Source organism: Vigna umbellata, chromosome 6, assembly GCF_029865625.1.
Source record: "Vigna umbellata cultivar VRB3 chromosome 6, Vumbellata_1.0, whole genome shotgun sequence".
In the NCBI taxonomy this organism is placed as follows: Eukaryota; Viridiplantae; Streptophyta; class Magnoliopsida; order Fabales; family Fabaceae; genus Vigna; species Vigna umbellata.
In genome coordinates, this window is record NC_142170.1 from 27338360 (window position 1) to 27352601 (window position 14242).

General features: G+C 35.1%; 1 protein-coding gene, 1 non-coding gene and 1 pseudogene across 2 annotated transcripts; 1 reads left to right on the forward strand and 2 right to left on the reverse strand.

Moving 5' to 3' along the window:
* Nucleotides 1-26: 26 nt before the first annotated feature.
* LOC124821206 (putative pentatricopeptide repeat-containing protein At3g11460, mitochondrial pseudogene) lies at nt 27-2440 on the reverse strand (annotated as a pseudogene).
* Nucleotides 2441-2522: 82 nt separating this feature from the next.
* On the reverse strand, nt 2523-2595 carry TRNAA-AGC (transfer RNA alanine (anticodon AGC)). The gene has a single exon. It is a non-coding gene; the product is annotated as a tRNA-Ala (tRNA).
* A 5910-nt stretch (nt 2596-8505) lies between these two features.
* LOC124822826 (formin-like protein 3) lies at nt 8506-14242 on the forward strand. The gene is made up of 6 exons (XM_088093171.1): nt 8506-9170; nt 10233-10950; nt 11246-11810; nt 11922-12115; nt 12650-12885; nt 12977-14242. The coding sequence occupies exons 1-6, from the start codon at nt 9003-9005 to the stop codon at nt 13862-13864; spliced, it is 2769 nt and encodes a 922-aa protein (XP_087949297.1). The 5' UTR covers nt 8506-9002; the 3' UTR covers nt 13865-14242.

Below are 14242 nucleotides of genomic sequence, written 5' to 3' on the forward strand. Positions count from 1 at the left end.
TGCTCGGTACAACAGCAAGGAGGGAGTTGATTTCTCGTGTACACAAGTACTGGAAACTTGAGCTTCTTTTATAGTTAGAAAGAATCTCCAGGTATTGGGGCTTTGAGGCAAAACAAGACACATCAGATTACGGGTACGGTGCTGTTTCATCTGCAATGCTAATGGCGACTGATGATGCCACATTTTGTATTGCAATTTCCTTTCGTAGGTAGCTTCCTTTTCTAGCTATCAAATTTCCATGGACCAAATTTTGTATTTTCATTTGAATTTCATCTACTATTTCATCAAACTTCCTCAGCTCACCAATATCCACCACATGAGCATAAACCATCTCTAAAATGGTGGAACCTATTTATATCTCGCATGATAATCACCCGATTTGTGAGCTTAGAGATCATTTTTATTACTGAGTGGCAATCTCCACACACACGAAGATTCTTGGTTATCCTGATTGTGGTTCCCGGAGCAGTGCTAATAAGGGCAAAAGCAAGAGCCAACCTCTCGCTATGATTCCAAAGCATTTTCTCCTTTATTTCCTCCTCAACATCAAAAAGAACTGAAGTAGTGTCAGGTTTGTATCCAGCTTTCTTCAGCTGCTCATTCAAGTCTTTCAATTTCACATAAATATCATCCGACTGCTGGTGGGAAGTATCCCCAACAAAAAATTGATGAAACATCTTATTTAGCTCAACAAAACTGTAACTAGGTGCTTTCTTCAATCTTCCTTTTTTCACCAATGCCCTCACATTTTCCACATCTTTCCACCGTCTCTCAGCAGCATAGATGTTGGAAAGGCAAACATAGCCACTCGCTCCATTTGGATTCAATTCAAAAAGCTTATGTGCCGAGATCTCTGCTAACTTGACATTCCGATGCAATCTGCATGCTGAAAGAAGAGCAGTCCACACATCCTCATTGGGTTCTAATTTCATACTCTCTATAACTTCATATGCTTCATCTAAGTACCCTGCTCTGCCAAGTAGATCCACTAAACATGAATAATGAGTGGGTCCAGGGTCTACATTATAGTCTCTAGTAATTTTATAGAAAATTTCTTTACCTTCATCCACTAATCCAGAATGACTACAAGCAGATAAAACTGCAGTGAAAATGCCCTCATCTGGAATTACATTTGTACCTAACATTTCGTAGAAAATGGAGACTGCCTCTCTTCCTCTCCCATGAATTCCAAAGCCAGAAACCATAACGGTCCAAACAGCCAAATTTTTCTCAGGCATCTCATCAAACACACAACACGCACAAATTAAACTCCCACAGTTAGCATACATGCCAATAAGTGCAGTTCCAACAGCTACATTCACTCCATAGCCCCTCTTAACAACATATGAATGAACAGACGTGCCCAACCGCAAAGCCGATATTTGATTACAAGCTCCGAGCACTGAAATTACGGTCACTTCATCTGGCACTTCCCTTCCCTCAACCATCCGACCGAAAAGCTCAAGAGCTTCAAAAGCATCCCCACGTTTCTCATACCCGGATATCAAAGAATTCCACGACACAACATCCTTCACTATCAACCCTTCAAACAAGTTCCTTGCACAAGACATAGACTCACAATTGCAGTACATGTCTATAATTGAATTCACTAAAAACCCATTATTCACTCTCCCATTCCCACCATTTCTGACAACAAAACCATGAATCTCTTTCCCCGCCTTCAAATCCATAACATCCCCGCAAGCGGAGAGAAGAGCAAGCAGGGTGGTCCCATCTCCCACAAAACCAACCCTCCTCATCTCCCCAAAAATCTCAAAAGCTCCCTGAGTCTCACCATTCTTCACACACCCCGACACCATGGTGTTCCAAGAAGTCAAGTCCCTCATAGGCATTTTATCAAACACCACCTGCGCAGCTGCCACGTCACCAAACTTTAAGTACATCGAAAGTATCGAGTTCCCCACGTAAACATCCTCCTCGAACCCACCAACCACCACCAAAGCGTGAACCTTTCTACCAATTCCGCGAAGCAGAAGGTCCCCACAGGCCTTCAGGACAAAAGGGTAGGTGAAATTGTCAGGCTTCTGTCCTAAACGCAACATTTCACGGTAGAGAACAAGGGACTTAATGGGAGAGTGGTTGCAGGCGTAGCCCCTGATCATGGAGTTCCAGAGAAACGAATTCTTTAGCACAATTTGGTCGAAGATGAGTTGGGCATGGGACATGTGGCCGCAGGCAGCGTAGCATGCGGCGAGCTTGGTGGCGAGATAGGTGTTGTGGCGGAGGTTGCCGTCGGTGGTGACGTGTGCGTGGAGTTGCTGGGCTTGGGTTAAGGATTTGGAATTGGAGAGTGATTGCAGTAAGCTTCCACATTGTAGAGAATTGAGGGTGGTGGTGAAACAAGGTTTGGAAACAAGAGCTGTTGACTTGAGTAGCGACATTGAGATTCAGGATGTTCTTCCATGAATAAAGACAAGAGTACCAGGAGCAAGTACTAGGAATAAAAGTAAAGGATTGTTGAATTAAAAACAAAAGAAAATGGAAAAAAAACATTTACATTTTGGAGATGCGGGGTATCGATCCCCGTACCTCTCGCATGCTAAGCGAGCGCTCTACCATCTGAGCTACATCCCCATTTGATGTCTATAAAATATACTTAAAGTATTAATAATATTATACATAGTTTTATTTTGCACTGTTCCACGTCTAATGAAAAAAGGTTAGTGAGATATAAAATATAATGCAAAAGGACTTAAGGTGTATTCAGAGGTTGGTCAACAATTTTTTTGGTAGTCAAACTTAATTATTAAGTATTGTTTGATTGGATCTACTTGTAAAAGATGATTACAAAAATTTACTTCTTATTTAACTTTTCAAAATACATAAAAATTCAAGTTTTAAACTTTTAGTTTAAATTCTCCCCAAATGCGTTTCTTCCTTGATGACTTTACCTTGTTAGTGTTTTTGTTTGTTTCTCAGTTCTCATAGTTATGGCATTTTTTTTAAAAAAAAAAAAAAAATTGGTAGTTTGATTTTCCTTTTCTCCTATTGACTTTTGTCCAAGAAATTCCCAGTTATTTTCCGTGTTTCATCGTTTGGAAAACTCATGAAGGCAATCTCAAAGTTTAATTAATTAAAACTTTAAGTCATTAATTAGCACTATTGTGTTGACTTTATTTTATCTTAACTCATTAGATGGTTTTTACAATGTTGTTTTATGTGTTGATTTGGTTATAAAAATATATGCAGTTGTATTATATTGAAAATCACAAGTCAAGTTTTTATTTTTTTCAATTCTGGAAAAAGAAAAGAAAGACAGAATAATAATTATTCATCTTTACCCACTCAGCCTCAATCTTCAAAAGTTTCATCACAAAATTCTAAACTTAAAGGTTGATAGCATTCTTTTTTTACTAACTTTTCAAGCATATGGTTTGAGGTAAAATAATAAAAGTTTGCACTAAAAAGATAGGGGAATTATCTTAAAATTCAAAAAGATTGACGAAATAGTGGGTTGACTTTAAAAAAGACTATTTAATAGAATATAAAACTTTTTCACAAAACTTTTCATTAAGTAGATGATAAGAGTAAAAGGTTGCCTTGGGAAATTTTGCTTTTGACTGCATGTGAAAAGAAAAGAAAATAGAGTAGTATAAACATATAATAAATGTAATAAACACTTGACAGATATTGATTTATTTAGTAGGTGTTACCTCTGATTCTCTTTCAGGAAACTTTTTCATTTCAACCTTATGATTACGCAAATATTTTTATTTTTACTTTCTTCTTACACGATAGATACAGGAAAATAATTCATGTTTATCTCATTTATCTCTCTCTAAAATTAAAAGAAAAAATGTGAACTTATTTTAGTTTATACGGCATATATTCTTCAAGTGTTACTCTTGGTTATATAATTAAAATAATTCATTACAAAAATAATACAAGGTTCTTTTTATTATCAATGGTTTTAATCTATGATAAATACACAGTTGATAAAATCACTGAAAAAATGTCAGTAAAGATTTTCGATGGTTTTGTTCGTAATTATTGCTATTTGTGAGAGGTTTTTAAAAATCGTTGTAAATAACTTAAAAAAATTTATTTAACTGTGATCATTTGTGGAAGTTTTTATAGAAATCGCCAGTAGCTGTGGGAGTTCGTAAAACTGGTGATAGTTGCTAGAGCTGAAAGAAACAGTCAAGACTTGCATGGATTAACAAAAAACCGTTGATATTTTCTGGTTTTATGTAGTTGAGGTTTTAAAAACCATGAAAATAATTTAATTTTTTTATTATTCAAACAATTTGATTAATGTAATTAAATGAAATATGTTTAATATTAAATCACAATAATATGAAACCAAAAATAATTATTATTATAATAAAATAAATTGTAAAATTAGAAATACAATTAATTTGTTAACTTAAGAAATAACATATCGTCAGTCCTAAAAATTAAAAATAAACACGTTCTTTCTCGTAACAAATTAAAGTGTTTTGAATAACAATTATTGTTGTTGTTCTTTAATTTTTTTTTTCATCATTTGACACCCTTCCTTAATCATATACCTACAATATTAAATAATAGTTAGTCGATAATATATTAAAAAGAAATATTTACACAAATTTAAAAATTATTATCAGTGATAATTGAAAAATGTTAAAATGTGAAGTCAATTGCCCATCATAAATGTCATCACTGTCTTCATTTCATTGACTTGTGATGTCAATGAAAATACTTGAACTAGAACAAAATTATTTGAAAAGTGAAAACATTTTTAGCCGAATTATTGATAAAAGCATGAAAATAATTAAATATTTTGTAAATTATGTATAAACCCAAGTTTGTAATTCTAAATAAGAAGGAGAAGTTGAAGATGATCTATTATGACAACCACCCTGGATTTCAAAGATTTTATATGGGAAATGATCCGAGCATAAACCATGAGCCGTCTACAATGCTCTTGGCTTCTTAAAGAAAGAGCCAGTGGATCTGAACTCGATATTTCTTCTGTTTGGGGATGATGTTGGTGTAGATTCATATGTTCAAATTTTTTCCTATATACAAAATTTAATAACAGTGTAGTGAAACAGGATGTAAGGAAATAGATACCAAGCCACGCAACAAAACACAGATTCAAAGAATGGAAGGTAACGTATGCAATGTTCAAAGGGATGCAAGGGAAATGCAAACTAATGTGAAAAGTGCAGATTTTAAAATTCAAATACAGTGTAACATGTATAATGTGACCTATTAAAATGAAAGAGACACTTAGAGTTTAACTACAAGGATTGGAACAAGTGTAGGTTAAATGTATGACTGAAAATGTGCAAGTAAGACCTAATATTTTTAGATTTACAAAGTCAGATGCAGATATGTGAACTTGACATGAGTTTATGCAATGAGTATAGTAAAGTTAATTGAAAGAAGATCCAATAGCAAAAACATGCACGAAGCTCCAAGTTGATCCAGTAAGAGCATGCATGAGAGCAATGCTAACTTGATACAACAAGACTAAATGGTTTGTAAAAATCCAAGTTGGATAGTTAAGAGCATGCATGAAGCTAACCTAAGACGAAGAAAAAGTGAAATGTAAATAAAATACTCAAATAGATTTAAATGCCTAATAAAACAAACAAATCTGAAAACAACCTAGTAAAGATGCAAGTGAAATCCACATGTTCAAGCTTGCAGAAAATTAAAAGCAAGAATCCAGAGAATTATAAAATGCAACTAAAAATAAACTCTAGGGAAGATGACATATAACCCTCATCAATACAAAATCGAAAGGAAATCGACCTGCATATAAAAGTCGACTTCAACTCGACCAAAGGGTCAATCATCGTCATAACACAGTCTTTTTCACCTACACAGGTAAGGCGAATTAAACTTGGCCAAAAGGTCATTCGAGTTCATTCATTGCCCATGTCAAACTTCATGGCCTTATGTACATGCCTAGCCCAGAAAGAGACTTTAATGCTCATTAAAGTTCAACAATTTTCATTAATAATGGGCATTCAATACATATAGTCACTGTGACCTTATTTATGAGATGGTTATTCACCATTATTTCAAAGATGCTCGAGCTCAACAACCATATCCTCCTAGCTCCATATAAGGACCTGGACCTGGAAGTACATCACACTGAAACATTCTTCATACTTTTACTTACGCTCTAAACTGATACTTAAAGATTTTACTCACTTAAGTCTTAGAGAGTCTTTTTCATGTGTCCTGTTTAGACCAACCTACCTTGTAAAGGCACCTTCGAGATTTCATCATCTATCTTACATACCTAGAATCTAATCCGGTAAAAATAGTAAAGATTATGTTTTCATCATTTACCAATGTAAAACAAAATAAAGGATATAAAAAAAATCTAACGTTATAAAATATCAAATTTGATTACATAATACATGACATTATCTTCTTTCTTCCTATATCACACCATTATAGCAAAATTACATATTCAAGCCTACAAGTTTATGTTTAAATTTTACATGAATTAATATAAAAATTTATATTTTAATATATTACATTTTACTATAATAGAAATATAAATTTTCTCTTAATATATCAGACATGATAAATAAACTCATTGTCACGAGTATTATTTGAACTCATTCTAATTTTATAAGAAATATTTAATTTGAAAGACTTAAGTATGATCATAACTAATACTTGATATTTTAAATTAGATATGAAGTATGGTATTGGTATATATATACTCACCCTATTCACATTCTCATATTTATTTTTGTTTTAAATTATTAAAACATCATCAATCTATTAATTCTTATTTTACTACAATTTTTTGTTCATGTCTCAATTATTTAACTCATTCAATATTTATCAAGTTCACTCAAATTTTTAAGATACTTTCTTTTTCATTATAACTTTAATTATATATTGTTTTTTTTTTGTATAACTTTGTTTTTTCAAATGATGTATTACATTATAAGAAATTTAAATCTCAATTTCCTCTAATTAAATCATTTCATAAGACACACATTTTAATTATTTCTTTTCTTTTTAATATTTTATTAGTTAATTATCTTTTATCACATAAAAATATTTACTATAAATTTCAAATATTAATTCGTGTAAACCTTTATTTAATTAAATAACCTAAAAAGCCTATATTTTCTTTTCACTCTTCAGTCTTCAGTCATCACTCTTCACTGCACAATTTTTCATTGTCTGTTTTAAAAGTTCTATTTGTCTGATATCCATCAAACTTACCTAAATGTTTTAAATATTTTTCCTATCAACATTTGCGAATTCTAACTATCATAAAATTTTAATTATTCATATATTTTAAATATATATTATATACACAATGGTGAAATTATAGATGGGACCATGATTCTTGGAATTTAATGAAAGAATATTAGATAGTAGAAGGAAAGTAAATAATCTATGAGTTTATAATAACTCATGATAAATATAAATTCTTTTATTTGCGTTCATTTTCCCTACAATACACGTTGTATATATGAATGTAATTCGAAATTATGTTACAGTCAATTCTTTTACGAACAAAATATACGTGTAGAAAATAAACAATATCAAATATAATTGATAAATAACTTGAATTTAATCAATTTGTAATAAATTGTATACGGAAAAAAATGACAGGTAAACATTATATAATCTCTACACTTAAAAATAATTAGTCTTTGACTATCATTTGGTGATTTGTTACATGAAAAACTATTTATGCAAAGATCAACCTCTCTCTCTCCTTATATAGCATATATTAATAAGTTTCTACAAAAATCCATGGATGAGCATAAATATTTAAAAAAAAAATTGCGACGCTCACTTTCATACTATAGGTGAGTTGGTTTGCTCCTTTTTTAAAAAAACAAGAATTATTGTTTGTTAGAAATTACTCTTGAAAAAAAAAGTGTTTTTAATAAAAACAGATAAATTTCTACTTTTAACGTTTTGTTTAAACTGTTTGTTTTAAAAAATAGAAGTTATCTGTATTTTAAACAACTGCATTATTTAAAGAAATTTAATTTACTTATTTCGGAAATAGTTATTTCAAATTTAACCAAACTTATTCAACATTATAAATCAGTTTGTTTAAATTTAAAATAAATAATTTAAAAGCATCACTTTTCAAAAAGTAGATAGGATTTTCTTATTAAAATAAGTCAAAACTAGTTATTTTTTAAATAAGTAGATTAGATTAAAACATAACCAAAAATTGCTTAAAGAGAACTTCAAAGAAAATCAGAAACAAACGCTCGGAGTAACGACAACGATGATAAATAAGGTGAGTAGAGGGACGATAAAATAAAATAAATAAAAATAAATGTGGTGGAAGCATATAAAGAATTTTCCTATAAAGAAAGGAGAGTAAAAAGACATAGTTGGAGAGTAGGAAAGCAAAAGAAGGGTCCCACATTGTTCTCCCCACGTCCCTATTAGGACTTTCAATGCATCGTTGTCTTTCTCTCTCCTCTGACGCCTCCTCCCACACCCAGTACAAGAAACAAACTTTTCAATGATCAAAATTCCCAGAGACGCAAATTCTTGTACTGGTATTGCAATTCTATAGAATTTCATTAAAACCAAAAAAAGAAAAAGACAAAACCAAAAACAAGAAAAAAAAAATTCAAATTTTCAACGTGGATTCAACCCTTGTTATACCTTTGCATGAATTGGGTTCATACGACACTCTCACGTACGTAACGTTCATTTGATTGGTTCTTCCACAACGTGCGTTATTCGTATATTCATCTTATCTAATACCAACCCATTGTCCAGCTTCGTCATATTTTGTATATTGTCTCTCGTTCCAACCTGATTCCCGAGATATCATACAGTTGAATTTCCAAACTCCCACCTTCGTGGGTTTGTGGAAAAGTTGAGCGTTCACGAAGTTTGGAACGAGCGATATATTGTTGTATTTATTATTCTTTTGGAAGGCACGGAAGCTTTTGGCAAGGTGTTGGCTTTGTTCGTTTGAAAACTTGGGAGGACTCATGTTCAATGAGAGATGAGACGGGAATTTTGCGTTCGGGTTGATGAAGTTGAAAAATATAATGGAATTGACAAGACCCAATTATGCTGTTGTTTACGTCATTCTCCTTTGTGCGTTGGCCCAAGGGGGTTCAGAGGGGAAAGGGGGAAAGGAAGATGAGTCTTCTAGAGTTGGTGGAGGGGCATCAATTATTTATGTTCATAGATTGAAGGTATCGTTTTTTTTTCTTTAATTTGTGTCCCTTCTTTGTTGTTTCTTCTTTGGATTTCTTGTCTGGTTTTTTGTTTGTTCATGATTCTTCTTTCTGTTCTGAATAAATGTTTAATGGCCCTTTTTAATTTGTTACCAAAAAGTGGTTTTGATTTTGACTACCATATTTTTCTGTTTGGTTTCATAGCAATTGGCTAATTTGGTTGGTAATTCTGTGTTTTTGTGTTGTTATGTAAAACTTCCCCTGGTTTTACATGTATATTAAGCTGACTCAAGCGTGCGAACTACGTGCTTATTATTGAGATTTTACTTGGCTGCATATAGAGTTACCTGTTTGTATATCAAAGTTCATACATGCAGAACTTTCCATCTTTACTTCACCAATTACTATGTTACTTATCGCGAAGCTTATATATAGTATTTCCATCTATGTTTTCCAAAGAAAGAATCCAAAATGAAGAAATCGATTCATTTGAATTCAAGGACTAAAAAGTAGTATCACATAAAAGGATCTCTCAGCTAATTTTAAGAAAACTAGGGATGCATGTTTTTGTTTAAAGAATACCTTAATATCAGCCTGTGCTTATATGATTCAGTAAATGATGCTGAGTATAAAAAGGCCATGTTCTTATTCTAAAAAGTCAAATACCACCATTTCGCCTCTGCATATTGAAATTGGATTATAGAAGAAATGAAACACTTTTAAGTCCATTACTATTGTTTGTTATCTTAAAAATTGTAAGAAAACCAAGAATGCTCATACCATTTTATTTAACAGGAATACAACACACAAAAGATGATCCAATTGTATTTAAAATACTGCTTTTGACTACACATTGATTGAATGAAGGAACATGCCTTATTACTTCAATTTTTATAGAGCATGACAGTGATAGATAGCGTAAAATTTCTTGTGAAACTATAGTAAATTATATGGCAACTGGAAGCTTGCTGTAGACATATTAGTTAGTCTTTTCTATCTTTCTTTTTTTTAAATTAAGGCATATTAGTTAATGTTTCACACTACTCTGAATGGTGCTATTCTCTTATTTGGTTGATACAGGTAGAAAATGACGGTAAACCCTGCAGGAAACAATTGATAGACAGGAACCTTGACTTGCATCCTCTGGAAGGGAGTGGTGACATAAAGAGTATAAAAAGTAACATAAACAGAGAAACTAATTTTCTGCCACTTCATATAAAAAGAAAAACTTTAGACGGCAAAAGAACTAGTTCTAGTCCTGTTTCAGAAAAGGGTAGCTCTAGATATTTGTCAACAGAGCATTCTGGATCAACCTTGGGTGTGGAAAGAGGCCATGGAAGAAACTTGCTTGCTGATTCACCAAAGAAACAAACGGCACCAAGTCCTTCTCCTACACCAGCCAGTTCTCCATTATCACCAAGTAATGGTCCAACACCAGCCAGATCTCCATTATCACCAAGTCATGCACCAACACCAGCCACTTCTCCACCATCAACACCACCTCCTACTCCCAAAAAAAAGGATTTACCACTCCCAAAAGATATGTTTGCACCATTTCCACCTCTACCCCCTATAGCTCGTTCTCCTCCCAAAAATTCTAAACCTACAGTCCAGACTCCTGCTCCTCCAACATCTAGCGCTGATGACAAAAAGAAGAAAACAATTATTTTAGCTACCACTTTATCAGGTGTTGTAATCTTGATAGGCTTGTTCCTATGCTATCGTGAGACCAAAAAGAAGAGAAGTGATAGGGATGACAGGCCTTTGCTCGTATTAACCTCGGATGATTATACTGGCGGTATGCTCTTGTTCTTTCTTTCTACATGATTTTAGTAATGTCTTCAACAGTGGTTTTTGTTGAAGTTGATAAACTTATCAGTCGTGACAGTTTATGATATGACAGTGTGAAATATATACTATATTTTCTTTATAATGTATGAAATCTGAAGAGTGAAGAGCAAACTCTTAAGTTGCCAAATCAATTTCTTGAAGACTTGAGTCAGTTTAAATTCTTCTATTTTACAGTTACACATGGTTGTGAAACATTACACTAGGATCAATCAAAGGTTCCATGTTAATTTTTTTTTCTTCAGGTACAAGGAAGGTTGTTCAATTAGGAAATTCTAGAAGGGATGAATATGGCATTGGCGATGGAAAGAACCCTTCTCATGTTAGAAATTTGTCCAGTAGGAAGGGTGTAGATGTCAACGTCTCAATGGTTGACATAGCATCATCATCATCAGAAGGCGGAAGAAAACTAACAGTATCCCCTAGTGTAAAGTCTGACCCTCCTCCTCCTCCTCCTCCCCCACCTCCTCCTTCTTCTTCTTCTTCTCTTCCTCCTCCTCCTCCCCCTCCTCCTCCTCCATCTTCTTCCTCTTCTTCTACTCCTCCTCCTGGCCGTACTGCTGGACCACCACCACCACCTCCTCCCGCTAATCGTACACCGCCGCCCCCAAAAGGTGCTCATGCTCCGCCAGCTCCTCCCAAACCAGTTGGAGGTGCGAATCATGGACCACTACTTCCTAAAGAAGGAAGTTCAAATGACGGCGATGCTCAAGCTCCAAAACCAAAACTAAAGCCATTTTTTTGGGATAAGGTTAATGCAAAGCCTGGCCAAACAATGGTGTGGCATGAGATCAGTTCGGGATCATTCGTGTAAGATCATTAACTCTTGTCAAAGATAAAAGTATAATTTGAATGAACAAAGTAGAACATATATACCAGAAAAATTGCTTTCACTGATTTATCTTTGCAATAACTTCTCAGGATCAATGAGGAAATGATGGAGTCTTTATTTGGCTGCGCCAACCAGAACAAGAATGATCGCAAAAGAGATTCATCCTTAGAAAATTCAGTGCAATATATTAAGCTTATTGATCCTAGGAAAGCACAGAACTTGTCAATTCTTTTGCGAGCTCTGAACGTCACAACAGAAGAAGTTGTCGATGCTCTTGTAGAAGGTGACTCTCTTTCTCTCCTAGGAATGCTGAAATGAAAGGGCAATTAAGAAATGCTGCCAGTGATATAAAACTTAAGCTAACTAGCTCTAATTAAGATTAAATTGGGTTTATGTGTATGGTTGTTAATTTCTATTGAACTTTTGAATTTAATTGATATCTGGATTTGCACACGGATGATATTCCTGATGAATTTATTCCCCTGATCACTTAAATTTCAGTTCTGTTAATTAACTTTATTCGCTGTTCATTTGACATGTATGTGTTCATGATACCAATAATTTCAAATACTCTACTCTTTCATTTGCATGTTCTTTAGAACAGGATATACATTGACTCTGAATCGATGATAATTATTTGGGAATGTGTCAGGACTCATATTGAAGTTACATTCATAAGGGTGTTCTCTGGTTATGGTTTGCTTCATTGGTTTTAGCATTAAAAGAATCCAAAAATGTTAAAATTTTGTAGCGTTTGCATGAGATTAAGATTTGCATTTCTTGGGACGAAGTAGTTACAATATGTTGGTTGAATCAGGAAATGAGATTCCTATTGAGCTGATACAGACGTTGCTGAAGATGGCACCTACACAAGATGAGGAACTGAAGCTAAGGCTATTCACAGGACAACTGCATGAACTAGGCCCAGCAGAGAGGTTTCTCAAAGTGTTGATTGAGATACCATTCGCTTTCAAACGTCTTGAATGTCTGTTGTTCATGCATAACCTTCAAGAAGATTTCTCAAGCATTAAGGAATCCTTTGCCACGTTAGAGGTAAGACCAAGGACATGTTTGCTATTTGTGTCCCATGTGGTCACGTTATAAGTCCATAAAGGCTTACGTAGTTGTTGCATGACAATGGCAGGTGGCAAGCAACGATCTGAGAAAAAGCAGGCTATTCCTGAAACTCCTAGAAGCAGTTCTGAAAACCGGCAACCGTATGAATGACGGAACCTACCGCGGCCGTGCGCAAGCATTCAGGCTCGACACCCTCCTCAAACTCTCCGACGTCAAGGGAACAGACGGCAAGACCACGCTCCTGCACTTCGTCGTCGAGGAGATCATCCGCTCCGAGGGAATCCGCGCCGCGCGCAACGAAAGAGCCAGCCGGAGCATCTCTAGCGTCAACACCAGCGACGAATCCGACGAGGGCGAGGAGTCCGAGGAGCACTACCGCAGCGTCGGCCTCCAGGTGGTGTCGAGCCTCGGTGCGGAACTCGAGGCCGTGAAGAAGGCGGCGCTGATAGACGGCGACGCGCTCACCACGACGGTGTCGAAGCTGGGGCACTCGTTGGTGAAGACGCAGAATTTTCTTGACACGGAAATGAAGAACATCGCGGAAGAGAGCGAGTTCCAGAACAGCATGGAGCAGTTCATGGTAAACGCGAGGAAAGAGGTGATGTGGATGGTGGAGGAGGAGAAGAGGATAATGGCGCTGGTTAAGAGCACTGCCGATTACTTTCACGGCAATGCCGGGAAGGATGAAGGTTTACGTTTGTTCCTAATCGTACGTGATTTCTTGATCATATTGGACAAGGTTTGCAAAGAAGTGAGGGACACGACCATGACGCCGGCGAAGGCTCCCACCACTACCAAGAAGAAGCCTAAGACTCCTACGGCTTCTTCCCCTAACGCGCGTAATCCAGATTCGCCAAAGCCATCCACTAATCTCCACAGTAAGCTCTTTCCTGCCATTGCTGGGAGGAGAATGGATTACTCTAGCTCTGATAGCTCCGATGATGACGACGACTAACTTCCACTTTCATATATTGATATGAATATGATCTAAACTCACATCAAAATGGCACCAGTTGAAGGATTTATTGGTCTTTTCTTTTTATATATTGTGGTGTTGTTTTGTAAATTGAGCCATAGAAAAGGGGAGGGTCGATTTAGCTTTGTGGTTTGTGACTGACTTTGACTACAAAGCCTGTTGTTGTACTGCTTCATCTCATGCAAAGTTAAGGAAACAAAGCGTTGTTCATGGGTTTCGGTAAGCTGCCTCTGATTATCTGAAGGGACATGTGTATTGATTATCGTAGCATTTCAGTGTGGACTCCTGATCAATGCTTAGTATGGTTTTGTTCTTCGAAGTTCTAAAGTTTTTCTTGTCTAACCTTTTACATGGAAA